Source organism: Lampris incognitus, chromosome 14 (genome assembly GCF_029633865.1).
Source record: "Lampris incognitus isolate fLamInc1 chromosome 14, fLamInc1.hap2, whole genome shotgun sequence".
Taxonomy (NCBI): Eukaryota; Metazoa; Chordata; class Actinopteri; order Lampriformes; family Lampridae; genus Lampris; species Lampris incognitus.
Genome location: NC_079224.1, coordinates 19,104,356 through 19,129,098, shown reverse-complemented (window position 1 = coordinate 19,129,098; position 24,743 = coordinate 19,104,356). Strand labels below are relative to the sequence as shown.

At 45.1% G+C, this 24,743-nt stretch overlaps 1 protein-coding gene across 1 annotated transcript; it reads right to left on the bottom strand.

The window, feature by feature from the left end:
• Positions 1-4,908: 4,908 nt before the first annotated feature.
• LOC130123654 (cysteine/serine-rich nuclear protein 1-like) lies at positions 4,909-12,085 on the bottom strand. The gene is made up of 5 exons (XM_056292892.1): positions 11,976-12,085; positions 9,478-9,684; positions 7,791-8,047; positions 7,340-7,642; positions 4,909-7,139 (listed from the first exon to the last, which is right to left on the bottom strand). The coding sequence occupies exons 2-5, from the start codon at positions 9,662-9,664 to the stop codon at positions 6,114-6,116; spliced, it is 1,773 nt and encodes a 590-aa protein (XP_056148867.1). The 5' UTR covers positions 9,665-9,684; positions 11,976-12,085; the 3' UTR covers positions 4,909-6,113.
• Between the last annotated feature and the right edge of the window lie 12,658 nt (positions 12,086-24,743).

The following is a 24,743-nucleotide window of genomic DNA, read 5'->3' as shown; positions in this document are numbered from 1 at the left end:
ACATCAAGGATCGGCTCTGAGCCCTTTCTTGTTTGCAATGGTGATGGACAGGTTGACGGACGAGAACAGGCAGGAGTTTCCGTGGACGATGATGTTCACGGATGACATTGTGATCTGTAGTGAGAGTAGGGTGCAGGTTGAGGAGAGCCTGGAGAGGTGGAGGTATGCACTGGAGAGAAGAGGAATGAAAGTCAGTAGGAGCAAGACGGAATACCTATGTGTGAATGAGAGGGAGGACAGTGGAATGGTGAGGATGCAAGGAGTGGAGGTGACGAAGGCATATGAGTTTAAATACTTGGGGTCAACTGTCCAAAGTAACGGGGAGTGCTGGAGCGAGGTGAAGAAGAGAGTGCAGGCAGGGTGGAGTGGGTGGAGAAGAGTGTCAGGAGTGATTTGCGACCAGCAAGAGTTAAAGGGAAGGTTTACAAAACGTTTGTGAGACCAGCTATGTTATATGGTTTGGAGACAGTGGCACTGATGAAAAGACAGGAGGCGGAGCTGGAGGTGGCAGAGTTGAAGATGCTAAGATTTTCACTGGGAGTAACGAAGAAGGACAGGATTAGGAATGATTATATTAGAGGGACCGCTCAGGTTGGACGGTTTGGAGACAAAGCAAGAGAGGCAAGATTGAGATGGTTTGGACTGGTGTGGAGGAGAGATGCTGGGTATATTGGGAGAAGGATACTGAATATGGAGCTGCCAGGGAAGAGGAAAAGAGGAAGGCCACAGAGGAGGTTTATGGATGTGGTGAGGGAGGACATGCAGGTGGTTGGTGTGACAGAGGAAGATGCAGAGGACAGGAAGAAATGGAAACGGATGATCCGCTGTGGCGACCCCTAACGGGAGCAGCCGGAAGTAGTAGTAGTGGTGGTGGTAGTAAAGTATAGCGTTTAGGCTTGGTAATGAAGATGCCATATGGCGGTTCGGCTAGTTTCGCCTGATCACGTGGTTTCCGAGAGAATGTGTACGTAGTCATTTCCCGACACACCACGGGGAGATGATAAGTAACTGAAGGGACAAGAAGCTTACCGTGATTTATGTGGTCTATTTCTTTTTGTTTTGCCCCCCCCCCCCGTGTTTTAATTTTTTCATTTTACGTCCATTTTTTTAATCCTATTCTTATTTGGGTATTGCTCAAGATGCAATGGTGATGGACAGGTTGGATGTTGACATTGTGATCTGTAGCGAGAGTAGGGTGCAGGTTGAGGAGAGCCTGGAGAGGTGGAGGTATGCACTGGAGAGAAGAGGAATGAAAGTCAGTAGGAGCAAGACGAAACGCGTGTGAATGAGAGGGAGGACAGTGGAATGGTGAGGATGCAAGGAGTGGAGGTGACGAAGGCGTATGAGTTTTAATACTTGTGGTCGACTGTCCAACGTAATTGGGAGTGTGAAAAAGAGGTGAAGAAGAGAGTGCAGGGAGGGTGGAGTGGGTTGAGAAGAGTGTCAGGAGTGATTTGCAACAGAAGGGTACTAGCAAGAGTTAAAGGCAAGGTTTACAATATGGTTGTGAGACCAACTATGTTATATGGTTTGGAGACAGTGGCACTGATGAAAAGACAGGAGGTGGAGCTGGAGGTGGCAGAGTTGAAGATGCTAAGCTTTTCATTGGGAATGATGAAGAAGGACAGGATTAGGAACGAGTATATTAGAGGTACAGCTCAGGTTGGATGGTTTGGAGACAAAGCGAGAGAGGCAAGATTGAGATGGTTTGGACATGAGTGGAGGAGAGATGCTAGGTATATAGGGGGAAAGATACTGAATATGAAGCTGCCCGGGAAGAGGAAAAGAGGAAGGCCAAAGAGGAGGTTTATGGATGTGGTGACAGAGGAAAATGCAGAGGACAGGAAGATATGGAAACAGATGATGCGCTGTGGCGACCCCTGACGGGAGCAGCCAAAAGTAGTAGTAGTAGATTTGGGTATTGGTCAAGAATAAGGGTGATGTGCAGAGCTGTAGCAACTACAGAGGTATAAAGTTGATCAGCCACATCATGAAGATATGGGAAGGAGTAATAGAAGCTAGGTTAAGAGGAGAGGTGATGATTAGCCAGCAGCAGTATGGTTTCATGCCACGAAAGAGCACTACAGATGTGACGTTTGCTTTGAGAATGTTGATTGAGAAGTATAGAGATCAGAAGGAGTTACAGTGTCTTTGTAGATTTAGAGAACGCATATGGAAGGGTGCCGAGAGAGGAGGTGTAGTATTGTATGAGGAGGTCGGGGGTGGCAGAGAAGTATGTAGGAGTGGTGCAGGGTATGTATGAGGGCAGTGTGAAAGTGGTGAGATGTGCGGTAGGAATGACGGACGGGTTCAACGTAGAGGTTGGATTACATCAAGGAGTGACTCAGCCCTTGTTTGCAATGGTGATGGACAGGTTGATGGACGAGATCAGGCAGGAGTCTCTGTGGACTATATGTTCGTGGATGACATTGTGATGTGTAGTGAGTGCAGGTAGCAGGTTGAGGAGAGCCTGGAGAGGTGGAGGTATGCACTGGAGAGAAGAGGAATAAAAGCCAGTAGAGCAAGACGGAATACATGTGCACAAACAAGAGTGAGGACAGATGGAAGGGGAGTAAGGCCAGGAGCATCGGAGGTGGGTTCAAACTCTTCTACCATAGTGCGGCTAGGAGGAGAAATGGGGTAGGGGTAATTCTGAAGGAAGAGTATGTCAAGAGTGTGTTGGAGGTGAAGAGAGTGTCGAACAGAGTGGTGAGTATGAAGCTGGAAATCAAAGGTGTGATGATGAATGTTATCAGCACATATGCCCCGCAAGTTGGATGTGAGATGGAAAAGAAAGAAGAATTCTGGAGTGAGTTGGATGAAGTGGTGGATAGTGTACCCAATGAGGAGAGAGTGGTGATAGGAGCGGATTTCAATGGACATGTTCGTGAAGGGAACGGGTGACGAGGAGGTGATGGGTAGGTATGGTGTCAAGGAGAGTAATATGGAAGGACAGACGGTGATGGGTTTTGTGAAAAGGATGGAAATGGCTGTTGTGAATACATATTTCAAGAAAAGGGAGGAACACAGGGTGACATATAAGAGTGAAGGAAGATGCACACAGGTGGACTTTATCTTGTGCAGGAGGTGCGATCTGAAAGGGATTGGAGACTGCAAGGTGGTGACAGGGAATCACGTAGCTAGGCAGCATCGGATGGTGATGTGTAGGATGACTGGAGATCAGGAGGAATAATGAAGGCAGAGCCAAAGATCAAATGGTAGAAGTTAAAGAAGGAAGACTATTGTGAGGAGTTCAGGAAGGAGTTAAGACAGTCACTGGGTGGTAGTGAAGAGCTGCCTAGCTGGGCAACCACTGCAGAAATAGTGAGGGAGACAGCTAGTAAGGTACTTGGTGTGTCATCTGGACAGAGGAAGGAAGACAAGGAGACTTAGTGGTGGAATGAGGAAGTAAAGCAAAGTATACAGAGGAAGAGGTTGGCAAAGAAGCGGGATAGTCAGAGAGATGAAGTAGACAGGAGTACAAAAAGATGTGAAGAGAGAGGTGGCGAAGGCAAAGGAAAAGGTGTATGGTGAGTTGTATGAGAGGTTGGACACTAAGGAAGGAGAAAAGGACTTGTACTGATTGACTAGACAGAGGGACCGAGCTGGGGAGGATGTGCAGCAGGTTAGGACATGGACTGGCTCTGAGCTCTTTCTTGTTTGCAATGGTGATGGACGAGGCCAGGCAGGAGTCTCTGTGGACTATGATGTTCGCGGGTGACATTGTGATCTGTAGTGCGAGTAAGGTGCAGGTTGAGGAGAGCCTGGAGAGGTGGAGGTATGCACTGGAGAGAAGAGGGGTGAAAGTCAGTAGCAGCAATACAGAATACATACGCGTGAATGAGAGGGAGGACAGTGGAATAGTGAGGACGCAAAGAGTACAGAAGATGAAGGTGGATGAGTTTACATACTTGGGATCAACTGTCCATAGTAACGGGGAGTGCAGAAGAGAGGTGAAGAAGAGAATGCAGGCAGGGTGGAGTGGGTGGAGAAGAGTGTCAGGGGTAATTTGCTACAGAAGGGTACCAGCAAGAGTTAAAGGGAAGGTTTACAATATGGTTGTGAGACCAGCTATGTTATATGGTTTGGAGATGGTGGCACTGACGAAAAGACAGGAGGCAGAGCTGGAGGTGGCAGAGTTGAAGACATTAAGCTTTTCATTGAGAATGACGAAGAAGAACAGGATTAGGAACGAGTATATTAGAGGGACCGCTCAGGTTGGACGGTTTGGAGACAAAGCAAGAGAGGCAAGATTGAGATGTTTTGGACATGTGTGGAGGAGAGATGCTGGGTATATTGGGAGAAGGATGCTGAATATGGAGCTGCCAGGCAAGAGGAAAAGAGGAAGGCCAAAGAGGAGGTTTATGGATGCGGTGAGGGAGGACATGCAGCTGGTTGGTGTGACAGAGGAAGATGCAGAGGACAAGAAGAGATGGAAACAGATGATCTGCTGTGGCGACCCCTAACAGGAGCTGCCGAAAGAAGTAGTAGTAGTAGTAGTAGTAGTAGTAGTAGTAGTAGATTCTTATTTGGATATTGACTTGTAGGCCTTTGGGGGATTTGGGCAATCTTTTTAAATCTCAGTGTCACCATTACATTGTTCTTAAAAGCAAGATGCCAATTGTCTTTGGTTTTTATTTTCCACTCATACTTTATTCTTGATATTCTTGATCACGTAACACTAACACCTACCCTGGCTCTGACAATATGTTGGTGGCTTGTTTTCAACACAAGTTTACGACTGTTTTTTTTAAATTTTTTTTATAAATCAACAACTTTTCTTAGATAAGAAACAAAATGTACCTACAGGCGTTTAGATATGCTCTGAAGTACAGCCGAAATTGCAAACTGCAGTATAGATGAATAACTGCTGCTTAAAATAATAGATCATGGGACATGTTCTGCCAGAATGATATTTTTTATTTGTACATAAAAAATTATCTTCAAAAACGGCATAAATATGAGCTTGTAATTATATAAACTTGTGACATGTAAAAATATTGTGTACCTTAGAAGTCATCACCATAAAATCATTATCAACTTCACCAGTTACATTTATAATGTAGACCATAAATACAGTTTGAATTTAAATGGCTAAATTGGCCAATATACCCAAATAATGGGAGGATGGGCAAATTGGCCAATACATTTATTCAAAATGTTTTTAAAAAAAATTGACAATATATTCTTTACATATTCACTGATTCATTTATTAAACTTATCAACTTTAATTTACTGTAAGTCCATTGACTCTAGTACTGTAGTCATATACAAAAGCTAAAGGAAAGCTTCAATGTAATACTCATGAGCTATACATTTGTATAACATTCAGTAATATCCCACTAAACTGTCGTGTTGAGGCTGAATGTATTCAGATTCACACACATATATATATATATTAACATAGGGCAATCTCCAATGTATACAAATATGGGGGAACCAGAATACAGAATACCACCTGCAGTTCTAAGTGTTTTAAAATTGGTATACTCGTTTACCCATAGAATCACAACTTAATGCCTTTTCTTTAATTCTTGATACCGTATTCAGTAAAATGCTTTTAGCATACCCAAAGGGAACACTGACAGTTGTACAAAGTGAGGAATTATTATGTTCATTACATTCGCTCTCCATGCCATCATGGTTTACATGTTGAAAATAGTGCTTAAAACCTGTACCTTTCATGCTAGCCCAGTCACCGTTTTGTCAAACAAATTCACAACGATAATCATGAAATTATCACTTATTAAGCAAATATTAATACAGTTAATAAATAAATAAAATCTTTTCAGTTTATTGCCTTAACATAGAAATATGATAGTCGGAGAACCCCCCCCCCCAATAATATACATCAGAAATCATCACATTTTGGTGGATGAATAATGAGCAATAAGACATAAGTTAGGTAAGCCGAGTGAATCTTCCCTGCAATAAAGGCAGATTTTAATGGCAATATAAAATATCTAGCAGGAAATAAAAAAAATCCAACATTGTGCAAATCAAACTTTATACACTGAAATAATCTTATGAATATACAAGACAGTGTTCTCTTCGCTAAGTGCTCTCTTACAAGATTACTACTATTATCTCACAAAACCTTTCTGTAATAATGGTCATTCAGTCAGATCTGACCGCAGGTTATCTGTTAATGGATAATCTTGATTTTGGCTTGGCTCAGACAAACCAATGAGGGATTCCAGGAGGCAGGTGTTTGACTCGCTGTACTGTGGGAGACTCCATGAGCTGAGGAGCTGTAAATGGCGAAAGCAGTCGACTTGACTTTGTCCTTTAAAAGAGTTATGCAGCGGGCCAGAACTGCAGTCACTATCAAAAAATTCCAAGTCTGATTCTGAGAGGCTGAGGTCCATGTAACTGCTTGAAGAATAGTCTATAGACGGGGAGGGAGTGTTGGGGCATTCTTCAATGGAGGAGTCATCAAAAAAGTCGGTGGACTGATTGGCATTCTCGTCAAGATAATCCGCTCCTGTGGCTCGGCCGATATTTTCTGGGAATGTGTTGGCCGCCTTAGACATGCAAAGTGGTCCTGTTGTGTCAGTAGTGGTGCTGTAAGAGCCACAGTCAGTGTGCTTGGCCAGTGGTAGTCTGATATGTCTTACCCGACCGTCACTGCCCGTAGAGCAGTCGTCACCTTCACAGTAATGGATGCTGAGGTCACGGGCCAATCCGCCGTCATCCACCTCAAGTACATTGCGGTTCCGCAGGGGGCTTCCCCACGCATCGGAGTCCTCACTGTTGGTGGAGAAACAGCAGGAGTCAGTCGCGTCACTGCTGCAGCTGTTCTCTTCCACCACAGGCCGCTCTGGAATGAAATGGAAGGAGGAGATGGAGGGCATTGTAAGCGGGAGGCAGTCCTCCTCTGCCGTAAACCCAAAAGGGCAGCTCCTCTCCTGGGCTTCGGGCACTGGGAGTACCCGGTCCTCATCTTCTTGGAGTTCCTCTGGAACTGCCCTCTGGTCCAGTTGGTTGAGAGTTTCATCTTGCATTTGCCTTTCCAGTTCCAGTCTCATGACAGTGTGGAGGCGGTGGGTCTGCACACGTCTGGGGTTGAACTCGATGCGTCCCTGAGCATTTCCGCAACCATCCTTAGTACAGCCACAAGGGAAGTTGAAGCGGTCCATCTACAGAAGAAAAACATGAAACACAAAGATAGCTGTAAGAAAAAGAAATTTCCACATGGGTTTAATATCTTTGAGTCTACAGTAAAACCACTCCCCTCAGCCTTGTCCATGTTAAAAGATATAAATGAAAACTAATTTTACAGTATATGTTTACATACCCATGGTTTGACATACTATAAAAGCTAGTTTAAGATTCCTACCTGGCACTTGATGCCTGCCAGGCTACATGCACACGTCTCTGGCTCACAGAAGCCTTTACAGTCACATCCGCACTTCTCCCTGGAAAGACGCAGGGCATGGAGCTGTCTCTTCTCCTCCTTGTCGATGCGTTTAACCCCTGCTCTCCTGAGGAGGGCCTGCCTTTGCTTGGCAGAATAGGGCTGCAAGAAGCCCCTGACCTCCAGCTCAGCATCACTGATATGGATGTTGATGTTTACATCAGGTACTTGATCCACTGTGAGTCTATCTGCTTCTCTCTGGTCGATGGCGCCACTGGCAATCAGCTAAAATCATGGCAAAACAAAAGAATAAGTATTTTGCCCAGAAAACAAGCTGGGGAGAATATCTCAAGTAGGACACTTCTCTAGAAACGGTGTGGGACACGGTAAGGCATGCTAGTTACTGTGCTCAGTACAAATAAGTATCACTCACTTTGTGTCTCAACGCTTCAAGCCTGTCTTCTCTCAGCCGCTCCCAGAGCCTCTCTCTGCGCCTGTGCTGCTGCTCCAGAGCATGCTCGGCCAGTGTGTACCTGTGGAGGGCGCTGTGCCTCCACACCATGCCCAGCGTGGCACCACCGCGGCTGGGCACACTGGTGAAGCCTTGGCAGCGAGGGAAACTAAACACCGTGACCCGGTCGAAGCGCACGTTGCTCCGCACACTTTTGGATCCCTTCAGGATGGACTTGACTAGTGACATAGGAGAGAGAAGGGCAGCAAAGACATTGATATTTATTATTCTATGTTTCTTTGTCTTTATTCATTACACACACACACACACACACACACATATATATGTATGTATGTATGTATATATTTTTTCTTTTTTTTTGGCATATTCTTCTTCCCCTCTCTTGACTTGACATGCTTTGTTTCTATTTACTTAACATTCTTCATTTGTGGTTTGAGTATTTGTTTTTCCAATATCATGCATTCAAACGTTCTGGCATGTTCTAGTATTGCAATGTGGGTTTGTTCTACTGTGCACTGTGTACCCTGCATATATGCTTGTTAATCCACATATTCCCATATTTCTCTATAACATGGTTCTAGTATTACACTCAACTTATCAGTTCTATTCAATTTAAGTTCTAATACTGTAGCAACATTATTAAATTGACCATCTGATGTTTGAGTTATTGGGACCACAGGGAATCCCTTTGAAAAAATTAAACTGGTGAGAACTTGAGCAACAACTTTACTAACTAGTCAGGCCCTGCTGGTCTCAGCCCCGATACAGGCCGAGTGGCCACTAGATGGCACACTAAAGGTGCGTCACTATGGCTGTCTATAGGTCAATGGTGGAACATAAATATGGAAAGGAAATACCAAGGCGAGGGTCTACAGCAACAGATCAGGACAAAAGAGTGGAAAAAAAGAAGAGCCAGTTGTAAATGTTGTTCTGCAGCAATTGGCAAATACATATTCATAATCTTTCAGTTAGTGTTGTGTTTTACATCCATCTAGGTATGTATAGGATGGTGTTTAACGCTTCAGTTTAAACAAATCAACTGCTCTTTACACATAACTGTGGATGAACTCTAAGATAACCTTTAGCCTGAACTCTAGTACCAGAAGTCAGTAAACAACAGAGACCAGCTGACTAAGCTTGTTTCAGCTGCTCTTCTGTCCAAAAAAAGACAGTCCACATTGGGGCCATCGGGGCATTGTTTTCTCTGTGACTCAGTTGAGAGACTTGGCGTGCATTTCAAGCTAGAGAGAGCATAAAATTGCAAGCTTGTGTAATGCAAATGAGCTGCTGTGTAGACTATACTGAGAATGATACTGTCTATAGATCATTGGCATTTGAATATAGCCAATTTGATCCTACTTGTTTAAAGGGCCTGGGTTATCCAAATTGATTCTGCAACATCCTATCGCTCAAACAAATTATTTGCCACAAGGCTGGACAGACATACCGGAGGCAAGTCATTCTCTATGCTTTATCTAAAATGGCTCTGAGGTTAGCGTTCGGTTATCAGTCATTCATAACAGTACTGCCGTGGAGTGATAAGAGACACTCCTACTGTGTAACATACTCGCAGGGACTCGGCCAGATAAGGAAGAAGTTTGCATTATTTGAAAGAAAAATAAAAGCTACCAGGGGTGTGCACACTTACTGGGTAAACTGGAAGGCGAAGTGGAGGAACATGATGTGAACTGCTGGTTGTCAGAAAGACTGCTTTCACCATCAGACTCCTCCCACTCCGAGGAGGCAGGGGAAGAAAGGGAGGACAGAGGAGAGGAGGAGGAGGAGCAAGAATCTTCATCTACCTCAGCAAACTTTCTTTTAAGAATCCCCCTCATTATGGTGGTTGGTAAAGATTCTGTATGGACACAAAACAAAAAAAAAAGAAAAGAAAAAGAGAGATGGCTGAGTATCACTCACTGTCATGTAGTGGCAATAAAACATGTATGAACAGTGAGGCGAGCGGACTAGTTGTAAATCAAGGAGACATGCTGTCATGCATTCTATAGCTCTACACTCACATATGCAAAGGTTACTGGTGGTACCTTTCCACGCTAAGCACACGAATGAGACTTTAAGCAAATTCACAAGTCAAAATCGCAGTAACATTTTAGCATTACAGTAACATGTTGCCTCTTCGGGTATTAATGGCCAGATATACACAGCCAAGTAATTTGATGCCTCTGCTTTAGTAAGTGACACTTGGAGGGACAGGTCTCTCCAGAGCCACAGCTCTTCTGGTTGAGCAGGTTTTAGGACATCAGCTTGTTTAGGCTAATCAAAATTTGATTGTGATTGGCTTATATATCCACGTGCCTTAAATTTACACACGTTCCGAACGCCACCATTACTGAAGACAACTTAAGATACCAGGAAAAAAAAAGAAGAAAAAACAACAGCTCTTGTTTCTTTCGTCCATGGAGTAATTAACATTCCAGTGATTCCTTGAGTTCTTTATGAAGAATACATGGAAACAGACGGTCCAAACAGCATATTTTAAGGACTGGGGGAAGAGAGTCAAAGCCACAAAGGCTGCTGTTATTGGACGGAAAGGAAAGAGAAAAATATATGCAAAAAAAAAAAGCTGCACACCACCATTTTAAGATAACACGTTTTAGCATGGCTTTCAGTGTAAAAAGCTAGCAAGTTGAGAAAGCAGTTCAAGAGACAATCCAGAGGAAAATAAATATCTCAACACCATCTGATGCAACTCTGGATTTTTGCCAACTGCAACAATAGATTAGTTGAAGGTTCATTCCCCTGCTTGTAGTGTTAAACTTTGTATGCCTGTACATGAACATGTTCTTTTCTCTTGGCCGGAAGTACATTTGGACCTCACCAACATGTTTCTTTTCTAGAATAAACAGCAAAATACTAACAGATCAATAGAAAAACAAAACAACTCTGCATTTAACCTGCATTTGCACTCATCTGTCCAGTCCAAGGAAGTCGGACTTGAGGAGTGCTCTGCCTCCTCAGACCAGTCTTAAAAAACAGTGCCACATGTGTCTCTAGATAGGCAGCGGGCGAGTGGCTGAGTTACTAGCTCAATGCAAACAACACCAGGGGCAAAATAGGGCATTGCCTGTGGATCTGGAGAACTATGTGAAATACAGACTACCTGGTCCTTAACTCCTCCTACACTGACAGTCGAAGTGCCAAGAACAGGCTGTCCTCAACAAGACTCTGCCACTGCCCTGCGGTTTACAGAGGCAGGCACACCAAGTCCTTCTTTCTGGATGGACATGACAGGGGCCTTAAGTAGTGAGTTAATGTTTTAATCACTGAGCTCACACTGTGTATACAGACCGGAAGTAGTCACTTGAACCCGTCAGCAAATGAGAGAGAAAAAAAAGTGAGTTTCTTTTTTTTCATTATGTGCTTAAGCAGCATGCCTTTTGTCCCACCTGATATAATACGGCGGTAAGTAAGTAAACCCATTTAATTCCTGAAAGTGTCCCCTGACCCCCAAAGGGATGAATAAAGTTGTATCTAAAGCAGGCAAAGCAGCAATTCAGTGTCAACCATCTTCAGATCACTGACCCCCCCCTTTACATTTAATACACCATAGAGACCCCCAAGTATCAAAGCAGCGGATGATAGCCGGTTTTAAGAGGAGATGCGAAGTTGACTCAAAACAGCGATCCCATTCAATCGATTTCACGTTGAACGTTTTCCTTCAGAAACCGGTAATCGATTCGCGAAAAGCCACCGCCGACACCAACCAGCGGCGTGACGGTCGTTCCCCGACTTAGATTAAAGGGGTCCTTTACAGCGACCGTCCGCTTCCGCCGCTGACCTCTTCACCCCCGCGGAGCAGACACCGCGGTGATCGCCTCAACCACAATGACAACATTGTTCTCGCACTCCGTCTCCCCCCACAGAGATCGTTTTCTTCAGCAAAAACAAAAACAAAAACAAAAGAAACGGCTTGGTGGGCAGCTTCGTCAAAACTCCAGCAAACTATTCCTTCACCCTTAAAACACTGAAAGAGAGCGAATGCGACTAAACCTGTGTATATATGAATATATATGTCCAGGTCGCGAGTCAGTTAAACTTTTACAAAACACCCGGACGTGTCAAGTCTGGCAAATACGTCCGTCTGTGACATTTTGCGATCAACTGCGGAGAGGCGAACTCGTTACTCACCACGAACGAACAGGCAGCATAATGGGCACGGATCTGGAAACGAAGGCTTGTGTGTGTGTCCTCTCTGCAAACACGCGTATCATCAAGTGACGGGTAGCTCCGCGTATTTGCCCCCCCCCCCCCCCCTTAACACTGGCGTCAGTGTGGGAGCGGAGTTCGTCAGAGCAGAACAGCCCCTGTGTGAATGACGTGGCAGACACGAAGAGGGGGAGGGGGAGTTACCGCGTTATTGGAAGGTTGCGAGTTCGATTCCCGGTCACGTTTTGTTCCTTTCTGCGTGGAGAGTCCACGTCCATACTGCGTTTGCGTTGATTTTCAGCCGCATCAGATAAGTCTGTCCTCACGCAATCCTTAGAACCTAATGAGCTATGAATCAAATGCAAGGGGTACAGGTACAATCTTTAATTCCAACGTGGACAAAAGGGCAGCCCTGCTACCAACATGACAAAACACAGGCAGAAAAATCACTCCCAAAACTAACGTGGGGCCTAAGAATAAAACAGGCAGGTTTTCAAATACGATCAGTTGAGAAAGACGCAAAATGCTTATTTTCTGTCTCACTCAAACTCTTGAATTATGCATGCAAATACCTCAATTTTATATGGTCAAATAGATCACACATTGGACCTTTAATATATAAAACACCTTGAAGGGTTATTTTGAATTTTTTTCATCACCAAGTTATAAAACTTACAGGCAGCAATATCGGTGCATGGTCATTAGCCTGGTCCGTGTGCACCGTGTTCAGAGATTTGCCCACTACTCAGCAGCTTCTCAAAGAAAAATGAACGGGGTCAGCTAACATAAACATTTTAAAGCAAAAGCACATGAAACAGGTTTTAACCCTCCACAAAAGAATATCGCTGTCATGTATCATACTAATGCTCTTTTCCTCACAAACTAGTGCTATATCTCGGAACCATTTTGTTTGTAGAACGCCAGTGTATCACTAAATTATACAATTGCCTTCTGCAACAAACAAAATAGTACCAAGTAGGCCCGCTTCTACACTGCTTTGAATGGGGGGGGGGGAGTAAGATGTTGGTTGGTTGTAATTTTCCATCCAGCCATCCATTATCCGAACTGCTTATCCTGCTCTCAGGGTCGCAGGGATGCTGGAGCCTATCCCAGCAGTCAGCGGGCGGCAGGCAGGGAGACACCCTGGACAGGCCACTAGGCTGGTGTAATTTCAATCCGCCTGTCAATCTCCCACTCCATCCTACGCTCACTCGTGAACAAGACCCCGAGATACTCAAACTCCTTCATCCCAGCCATTTCACACTCAGCTGCAAACCGCCCCAGTGCGCACTGGAGGTCGCCTTCTAACGAAGCCAACAAAACCACATCATCTGCGAAGAGCAGAGATGCAATTCTGAGGTTCCCAAAATGGACACACTCCTCACCTGGGCTGTGCCTTGAGATCATGTCCATGAATATCACAAACAGAATCAGAGACAAGGGACAACCTTGGCGGAGTTTGTTTGACTTTGTGCCAAGAATGCGGACCCAACTCTCACTTTGGTTATACAAGGACCGGATGGCTTGTGGCAACTGCTGCGGTACCCCATACTCCAACAGTGCCCCTCACAGAGTGCCCCAGGGTACACGGTCATAAGCCTTCCTGGCTGGTCAACACCCATGCTTCCATCAGCATGGGTGTTGACCAGCCATAACGGACCAACTCTTTACAAGGGTAAAGAGTTGGTAAAGAGTTGGTCCGTTATTCCACGGCCAGGACGGAATCCGCATTGTTCCTCCTAGATCCGAGGTTCGACAATCGTCCTTTCCAGCACCTTAGAGTAGACTTTCTCAGGGAGGCTGAGCAATGTGATGCCCCAATAATTGAAACACACTCTCTGTTCCCCTTTTTTAAATATGGGAACCACTACCCCAGTCTGCCACTCCACCGGTACTGTCCCCGACCTCCACGCGACACTGAAGAGACGTGTCAGCCAAGACACCCCAACAATGTCCAGAGCCTTCAGCATCTCAGGGCGAATCTCATCCACACCCGGCGCCTTGCCACCGAGGAGCTTCTTAACTACCTCAGAGACCTCTGTCAGGGATGTGGGTGGGGCTTCCCCTGAGTTTCAGACTCTACCTCCTCCACTGAGGACGTGTTAGCCAGGTTCAGGAGCTCCCCAAAGTGTTCTTCGCAGCCTGACAACATCCCCAGTCCAGGTCAGCAGTTCCCCTCCCCGGCTGAACACAGCCTGATTCAGGCCCTGCTTCTCCTTCCTGAGTCGCCAGATGGTTTGCCAGAACTTCCTTGAGGCCAACCGAAAGTCCTCCTCCATAGCCTCGCCAAACTCCTCCCACACCCGAGTTTTTGCTTCCGCGACTGCCGAAGCCACAGCCCTTCTGGCCTCCCGGTGCCTGTCTGCTGCTTCAAGAAACCCCTGGGCCAACCAAGCCTGAAAGGCCTCCTTCTTCAGGCTGATGGCTTCCTTCACCACCGGTGTCCACCAGTGGGTTCTTAGGTTGCCACCTCAACAGGCACCGATGACCTTATGACCACAGCTCCTACCTGCCGCATTTGCAATAGAGGCTTTGAACATGGCCCGCTCAGACCCCATGTCCCCAGCCTCCCTCGGAATACATGAAAACTTCTTCCGGAGGTGGGAGTTGAAGACCTCACGACAGGGGCCTCTGCCAGACATTCCTAGTTCACCCTCACTACACGTTTGGATTTGCCAGGTCTGTCTGGCAGCCTTCCCCCCCATCTGATCCAACTCACCACCAGGTGGTGATCAGTTGACAGCTCTGGTCCTCTCTTCACCCGAGTGTCCAAAACATACAGCCGCAGATCAGATGATAAGACCACAAAGTCTATCATCGATCTTCGGCCTAAGGTGTTCTGGTACCAAGTACACCTATGAACTACCTTATGTTTGAACATGGTGTTTGTTATGGCCAATCTATGATTTGCACAGAAGTCCAATAACAAGGTACCAACTCGGGTTCTGACCAGGGAGGCCGTTCCTCCCAATCACGCCCCTCCAGGTTTCTCCATCATTGCCCATGTGAGAACTGAAGTTCCCCAGCAGAACTATAGAGTCCCCGGGTGGAACCCTATCCAGGACACCGCCCAGAGACTCCAAGAAGGCCGGATACTCCAAACTGCTATTCAGTGCAAAAGCACACATAACAGTCAGAGCCCCCCCCCCCCCCAGCAACTCGCAGTCATATAGAAGTGACCCTCTCATTCCCCGGGGGGAACTCCAACACGGCAGCGCTCAACCAGGGACTTGTGAGTATCCCCACACCCGCCCGGCGCCCGTCACCTTGGCCAACTCCGGAAAAGTAAACAGTCCACCCCCTCTTCCGGAATTTGGTACCAGAGCCCATGCTATGTGTGGAGGTGAGTCCAACTATATCTAGTTGGTACCACCCCCCCTCCCCCACACCAGCTCAGGCTCCTTTCCTGCCAGAGAAGTGACATTCTACGTCCTGAGGACCAATCTGCGATCTGCACGCCCCAGTCCCCGCCTTTGCCTGCCACCTGGCCTGCAATGCACCCTACCCCAATGCTCCTCCCCGCGTGTGGTGAGTCCACGGGGTGGTGGCTCCATGTTGTTTTTTCGGGCTGGGCCTGACCGGGCCGCTATGTTCCCTCAGCCCTATTTCACTGAACTTACCTAAACCTAACCTAACCTAACCTACATTAACCTGACTTAACCTCAACCTCTACCTAACTCTCACCTTGACCCAACGCTTACCTTAATCTAACCTTAACCAATTGCTAACCTATTCGATAGCTAATCCACAGGGCTGAGGGAACATGGGACTGACCCCGAGTACAGGCAGCAGTATACAGTAATCAAGTGACAACAAACTGATCCGAGAACTGACACCCCTCTCTCGCTGGGTCTCTATATGGCCAAACCAACCATATGGCAAAACCAACCAATCAGATATTAGTAAAACATATTATTCTGACGTGGCTTTTTAAAAAATTATTATTAATGATTGGTGACATGGTAGCGTAGTGGTTAGCGTGGTTGCCTCACAGCAAGAAGGTTCTGGGTTTGAGCCCCGGGGGTGCTCCGGTTTCCTCCCACAGTCCAAAGACATGTAGGTCAGGTCAATTGGCCATACTAAATTGCCCCTAGGTGTATAGGTGTGTGTGTGTGTGTGTGTGTGTGTGTGTGTGTGTGTGTGTGTGTGTGTGTGTGTGTGTGTGTGTGTGTGTGTGTGTGTGTGTGTGTGTGTGTCGGCCCTGTGTGATGGCCTGGCGGCCTGTCCAGGGTGTCTCCCCGCCTGCCGCCCAATGACTGCTAGGATAGGCTCCAGCGACCCTGACAGCAGGATAAGCAGTTCAGATAATGTATGGATGGATTTTTATGATTGGCTGAATCTACAAGGAAAAAATAAAATACTTATTTTTGCAGTTTGGGATGAGGGGGGACACTTGGCGTTGGGGGGCAGGCAGAGCATTTGATGGGGCATTTGGTGGGGCATGTGGCACCGCACCCCCCGTGCCCATGCCTAGCCCTGGTACAACATTGGTATAACATTATAACATATATAACATGACATTATAACATTATAACTGATATAACATTGGTCTGTGAGGAGAAAAAGCATCAGTGATACAGGAAAAAGGTTTTATTTGGCTGTGAATGGATAAAACCTTTTTGTTTATGTTGTGTTGTTGCTTAAAATGTTATTGTTGTTGTTTTGTTTTGTTTTTTTTAGCTGGTCCCATTTGCTGCTGTTTGGTTTTCTCTCACAAGTTGCTGACTTGCTGTGACAAGCTACAAAATCTCTGAACATGGGGCTCATGGACCAGGCGAATGTCCATGCATCGATATACCTATCAGGGAGTAACTGATCCCACCTCGTGTCAAAAAAATCCAAACTGATCCTTTAATAATGTGTAATTTAAAGCAGCATTATGTAGCTTTTTTTTTACCTTAAAATAATAGCTTCAAAATCATTTTGATGGTACACTGACTTGTAATAGGGAGAATGGTGCCTCTTTCATTCCCACTCCCAGTCCTGAATGCCTATTCTTGCGCTACGGCTTTGTTCAAGTCAAGTCAAGTCAATTTTATTTGTATAGCCCAATATCACAAATTACAAATTTGCCTCAAGGGGCTTTACAGCAACACAACATCCTGTCCTTAGACCCTCGCACTGGGTAAGGAACAACTCCCCCCCCAAAAAAAACCTTTAACAGGGAGAAAAAATAGGAAGAAACCTCAGGGAGAGCAACAGAGGAGGGGTCTCTCTCCCAGGATGGACAACATGCAATGGATGTTATGTTTACCCTATTTACAGAATACAACACTGAAAGAGGATAACACAATTATAAAATGTATGAATAATATGATGCGCAGGATGCCAAGCAGTGTCCAGACACCACCAGAACAGCCCAGGACCCAAGCCACACGACCAGCATCACCATGTAAAAAAAAAAAAACATTAGTCACACATCTTAGTGAGAGAAGGATATAACATTGAAACAGCATAACAAAATTATATGGATTTCTAAGATGTATAAAAAGAAAATGTGATGAGGGGGATGCCATGGAGCATCTAGTTAGCGACCACCATCACCATGGAGACCTGGGAGGAGGACCGACTGCACGTGCACACAAGGGAGACTCAAATGACATCATTCACACACAGAAAGAGAAAGGAGAAGACATCATTCAGAGAAAGAGACAAGACATGTGAGAGAAGAGAACAGTTTGCAATATTCATTAGTCAAAATCAATTAAGTCATCAATTAGTCATAATCTATATGCTAAAATCTTGTTGGCAGAAAGTGCTTGGTAAATTCATTGAGATAGAAACCGACCAGCCATGCAATACAGGTTATAAAACACTCATCTTAAAGGCAAGTAATTGTAGGTTAAGGCAAAAAGATGAGTTTTAAGTTTGGATTTAAAGGACTCGACCGACTCTGATTGTCTGATGGCAGCAGGCAGGTTATTCCACAAGAGCGGGGCCCGATAGGAAAAGGCCCTGCCACCAGCTGACTTCTTTTTAACTTTAGGTACACACAGGAGCCCTGTATTTTGAGAGCGGAGAGCTCGAGATGGAAGATGCGGTTTAAGGAGATCAGACAGGTAAGATGGGGCCAGCCCATTTAGGATTTTATAAGGCAGCAGAAGCACCTTGAATTCTGTTCTAACATGGATAGGAAGCCAATGAAGGGAGGCAAGAATTTGTGTAATATGGTCAAGTTTCCTAGAGTTAGCTAGGATTCTAGAAGCAGCATTCTGAACCATCTGAAGACTTTTAGTACTAGTATGTGGCAGACCTGTGAACAGAACAGTAGTCAAGTCTGGACGAGACAAATGAATGTATTAGAGTCTCTGCATCGGCCATGGGCCGGAAAGACCGAATTTTAGCTATGTTACGTAAGTGAAAGAAGGCAGTCTTGGTGATTTCTTTTATGTGCTTATCAAAAGAAAGGCTGGGATCGAACGTAACGCCGAGATTTTTGGCTGCCACGCTTTGTGAAACCACAGAGTTGTCGATTGTTATCGTTAGTAGTTCAGGTTGCAGGCAAATTGGATTCATTTCTAAAATCAGATATTTAAGACACTGTCTGCACTGTTATTTGCAAGTAATCAGATCAGATTTGTGTGTCCACACATAACCAACGTATCTGCAGGGGTTGCTGCAGTAACGACATAGGCATGAGTAACTACGTACACTGGTGATGGGGTTTACCAACATGGAAACATGGGAAATGGGGATCCATCATCTTGCCCTTCAAACAGTCGTGGTGTCAAGTCGTGGTGCAGAACTCCCCCATCACACCAGACAAACTCAGTGACAGAGGAGGCTGGTGTACATAGCAATTTTCCGTGCTACAGTCATGGCAGGCTCCACTTCCGTCACTCTGGATTTGACGTCATTGTTGTATCACACTGCAAGTGACGCAAAAGACAGTTTGAAATCCAAATTGGGCGGCCAGAGCGTCCCGACTGGGACGCATCTGTAGAAATCTGATTGGAATCGCATTTCAAACCACATCCAAATGTAGTTTTGATCCGATTTGCAAAAATCCCATTTCATGTGTTTTTTGTTTTTTTTTGCTGTCCAGACTTCCTGAAATCAATCAGGGAAAATCTGGATATGCCAAAAATCGGATTTGGGCTGGCAGTCTGAACAAGGCCAAGATAACTTGGGTTGAGAGGGTATGATCTCCCACGACAGATATTTTTTTCCTAGGATGGTGAAGGCATGACCCGCCCTACTCTGCCTCTGATTGGCTAGTACTTGTTACCTTCGCTGGTTGGGTTGGTCGGTCGCATAAGGACCCAGCAAACAAAAAAACGTTCCCAGCACGTCCCCTAAAGGTCCTCTCCGAACGTCCGGTAAATGTCATTGTGTAGGGCGTTCATTACGTCACGGGGACGTTATTGCAAGACATTCAAAGAACGTCCCTCAACATCCCCATGACGTCCCGGGGACTTCTAGAAGACTTTCCCCTAACGTCCGTGTAATTTCCTCGGGACGCTCCGTGAACGTCCCGCGATAACGTCCCCGTGACGTCCTCCCTGTAATGTCCTTGGGACGTTCTTTGAACGTTATTGTGTCCCCAGGACGTCACAGGGACGTCTAGAGGACTTTCCCCTAATGTCCCTGTAATGTCCTCGGGACATTATAGGGACGTCCCGCAATAACGTCCCCGTGACGTAATGAAAACCCTAGAGGACCTTTAGGGGACGTGCTGGGGACATGTTTTGTTTGCTGGGGAGTGGGATTGATTAGGGTTTTGGTAAGAATATCAGGTAAGCCAATCAGAGGCAGAGTTAGGCAGGTCATGCTTTCGCGATCCTAGGAAAAAAAATCTCTCGCAGGAGACCGTACCCGCTCAACCCCAGGTTACATAGTGCAAGATCACACATTCGGGTGCGGAGTGGGAATGAAAGAGGCCCAATTCTCCCTATTATAAGTCAGTGTACCATCAAAATGATTTTGAAGCGGTTAAAAAAGTTACATAATTATGCTTTAACTTATGTGCAATATTCTCAGCAATGACTACAGCCTTCTTTCTGATAGTACACAATTACAACCAGTGCGCAAATTACACTAAATCATTCAGTGGCCACATCTTAGGCCATGAGAAGCTGCCTCCAACACAGTCACCAAACTAGAAGAGTGCACTCAGTAGAGAGCCCCTCCAGACGTACCTCCCCTTCTCAGGTGCTCGAACCACCGTCTACTGGGAGGAAGGAAAATATAGAGGCATTGTTTGCGTATCTCTCCTCCGGTGCTCGGAGTTAGGCAAAAAACCAGATGAGGACCATGATCATAGCTGTACAATAATTATTTGGATGACAGGCCCAATAATACGCAAGATTAGCACCGGACAGATACACCTGCCATTATAAGACGTTGGCACAGCGCCAAGTTGATTGAACGGGAAATATCGAAAAAAAAGTTTTTAATATGCAGCGCTCAAGCTAAAAAAATCTAGCCAATCAAATCGTTTTGCCTGTCAGCCTGTGGATGTGCAGCCTGTACCCTCGCATGAATGCGACCAATTCTAACATGAACTTGCACTTTCCAAAAAGAGAAGGTTTGCTGTGCAACAATTCTGGTTTAACCACAAACTTATCTTTAATTTCATAACTTAATAAAGCTGGGTAACCTGTTTACGCTTGCACATGTTCGAATCACATCTCCGGTTGACTCAGATCGGGCAGCGACAATTAAGCAACACTTCCTGTTTTAACTACAACCTAGAGGAAGTTGTTTCTTTATAAGTTTCGCATTTTTTTTGGATTTTCAAAATTCTTTTAATAACTTTTCATCATGTCACCAGCTGATCTGAGTCAGACGTAGGAGTAGTGCTTGTGTGAGCATTAACGGTTTACCCAGCTTTATTAGTATGTCATGAAAATAAAGACAGAGTTTATCAATTTTGGCTCATCCACTTTTCCTCCTGTTCTCCTGTGCTAAGATCAGCAAAGAATGATTTGCTGACTTGCGATACCATCGACTTCTCATTTACATTCAAGACTCATACCCAAATACATAATGTTCGCCGCCCGAAGTCAGCCGTAGATGTGTGTAGGTTCACGGTTGACTCAGATCAGCAGCGACAGACAGCAGTGTTGGTCGAACGAGCTAGAGAGTGAAAGAAGAGAGGGAGCGGTGGTAGCAAGAACAAACGTTCTTCAAAGGCTCTGAATCACTGCAACCACGAGAAGTTCCTCATCATACACTCATAACTGTGCACAAAACATATTAAGCTGATAGGCCCAGTAGTATGCGAGATTAGCCACAGACACACACACACACACACACACACACCAACATGCATGACCAAACGCAATATCCCCTCCCAGGCTACTGCCTGGCGGGGATGATAAAAATCTAACACCAATATACACTCACCGGCCACTTTATTAGGCACACCTGTCCAACTGCTCGTTAATGCAAATTTCTAATCAGCCAATCACATAGCAGCAACTCAATGCATTTAGGCATGTAGACATGGTCAAGATGATCTGCTGCAGTTCAAACCGAGCATCAGAATGGGGCAGAAAGGTGATTTAAGTGACTTTGAACGTGGCATGGTTGTTGGTGCCAGACGGGCTGGTCTGAGTATTTCAGAAACTGCTGATCTACTGGGATTTTCACGCACAACCATCTCTAGGGTTTACAGAGAATGGTCCGGAAAAGAGAAAATATCCAGTGAGCGGCAGTTCAGTGGGCGAAAATGCCTTGTTGATGCCAGAGGTCAGAGGAGAATGGCCAGACTGGTTCGAGCTGATAGAAAGGCAACAGTAACTCAAATAACCACTCATTACAACCGAGGTATGCAGAAGAGCATCTCTGAACGCACAACACGTCGAACCTTGAGGCAGATGGGCTACAGCAGCAGAAGACCACACCGGGTGCCACTCCTGTCAGCTAAGAACAGGAAACTGAGGCTACAATTCGCACAGGCTCACCAAAATTGGACAATAGAAGATTGGAAAAACGTTGCCTGGTCTGATGAGTCTCGATTTCTGCTGCGACATTCGGATGGTAGGGTCAGAATTTGGCGTCAACAATATGAAAGCATGGATCCATCCTGCCTTGTATCAACGGTTCAGGCTGGTGGTGGTGGTGTAATGGTGTGGGGGATATTTTCTTGGCACACTTTGGGCCCCTTAGTACCAATTGAGCATCGTGTCAACGCCACAGCCTACCTGAGTATTGTTGCTGACCATGTCCATCCCTTTATGACCACAGTGTTCCTATCCTCTGATGGCTACTTCCAGCAGGATAACGTGCCATGTCATAAAGCTCGAATCATCTCAGTCTGGTTTCTTGAACATGACAATGAGTTCACTGTACTCAAATGGCCTCCACAGTCACCAGATCTCAATCCAATAGAGCACCTTTGGGATGTGGTGGACCGGGAGATTCGTATCATGGATGTGCAGCCGACAAATCTGCAGTAACTGCGTGATGCTATCATGTCAATATGGACCAAACTCTCTGAGGAATGTTTCCAGTACCTTGTTGAATCTATGCCACGAAGGATTAAGGCAGTTCTGAAGGCAAAAGGGGGTCCAACCCGGTACTAGCAAGGTGTACCTAATAAAGTGGCCAGTGAGTGTATGCTTCAATTCAATTTTAGCCCACCCCCTTTTTTGTGGACAATTTTTTGCTAGGATTTACATTTCCTTTCACGAGCCACAGACATCCACTTTGCTGTCATGTTGTTGTTGTTTTTTTTTAAGTGGAAGTACATGTTTTTATTTGAAAATTAAAGCCTCAATGCCAACTATTCAGGTATATATTTTAGGCTTTTAAAATGACAGCTGTCAATGGAATAATGACAACTGGTGCTTGTAAGTTGTTTTTTTTTTGTCTTTTTGAGAATCTATCACTTGGTGATGCAAACTCACAGCATGTCCACTCCATCATATGTGGTGCGCTTTTTAAACAGACAGACTGACAGACAGACAGATCGGGAATCAGGGACACTTTGTAAATTCATTTCATGTATGAAACAAAATATCGTTTCCCCCAGCCCACAGCAATGCAACACAAAGACAAAATCACATATCTAAAAACTACAAGAACACACATATCCAAAACAACACACATATCCAAACTAGCACGTATATCCAAGCTAAAAAAAAATCACTGTTCAAGGGAACGAACGCCAGCCAGGATGACTGTCGGAACTGCCGATCTGCGTGGGCTAGCAGTTAGCTTAGCCTAACCCGATTCTGCGTCCTGTCAGATCGCCCTTGGTGTTACCTCCTCGGGCAGAGCTCCGGGCAGGGCCATGGTCCCTGGGCCTACAAGAGGCAACAGACCAAGCTCTCCCAGCCATCAAACGAAGACAAAACTTAGACGCAGACACGGACGTGGACAAAGACACTGATAGAGCACTGACAAAATCAGTGACGCAAACAGAGAGGTAAAAAAATTACAAGATAGATAATTTAACTACAGAATTGTCTCTCTTGACTGGACTTATATTGCTATGACTATTTTTTGCTACTGTAAAACAATATCATCTATAATATTAATGTGCTTTGTGTGCATTTGTTTTGCATTTTGCTCTGACAGTTTCCCACATTACTTATTAATATTTGCTTCCTTGCCAGGGATTTTTTTTCAAAGTTGCGTAATCGCCGTCAGAGTTGACAAGCTGCCGATTTCCACCATTCCTGTAATCCATGATCACAGATGTACAGCAAAACACAAACATTTACATTCATCTACAAGACGACACAATACACCAGAGGTGGAAAAAGTACAAAAATATTGTACTCAAGTAAAAGTACCAATACTTTGATGAAATATTACTCAAGTAGAAGTAAAAGTACTCATCTGAAAATGTACTCAAGTAAAAGTAAAAAGTAGTTCATTTGAAATGTACTTTAAGTAAAAGTTACTTAGTTACTTTCTTTGTGTGGGGTGTGAGGGTAGTAAAAATAGGACAAGGGGTCAGAAATCCATAACTATTTTGTTTTTAATTAAAGAACAAGTGTAACAAATGTAAGCGCAATAACAACAACTTCACAACAACTGAACTTCTTGTTCAGTTTAAGTAGCATCTTAAAGTTAGTTGAGCTCATCCATTTAGTGGTACAACATTAAACATGCTTACTCTCACGTTTTCTCTCTCTCACTCTCTCTCTCACACGCACACGCTCTCCCTCTCTCTCCCTCTCACCCTCTCTCTCTCTCACACACACAGGTAAAAAGTACCAAGTAATGCCCACATGATGACGCTCATAAGTGTTGCTACAAAGTCAAACTGACATAAAGGAGCAGCAATATTCCAGAGGAGACATGCTTGTGTGTGTGTGTGTGTGTGTGTGTGTGTGTGTGTGTGTGTGTGTGTGTGTGTGTGTGTGTGTGTGTGTGTGTGTGTGTGTTTGTTAACCGTCAGAGAATGAGAATGTGTTAATGCCATCTCCACAGCTGCAAGAGCGCTATAGAGGGCATGTGTGTGTAAGTGCGATAACAACAAAGAATACCTACACAAATGTAAGTGTAATTACAACAACATACATGTCAACACCAACAGCAACAGCTGTTATACTGCAAATCAAGGCTGCTAGTTTTGTGACACCCTGAATTACCTGTAACCTAGTCTACAAACTTCTTGTTCAGTTTAAGCAGCTGCTGATTTTCAAAGTTAATTGAGCTCATCCATTTAGTGGTAAAAAACATTAAACAGGCTTGTGCACGCCTACTTTCTCTCTCTCTCTCTCTCTCTCTCTCAGAGAGGTACAAACTACAAAGTAATGTCCACATGATGACGCGCACAAGTGTTACAAAATT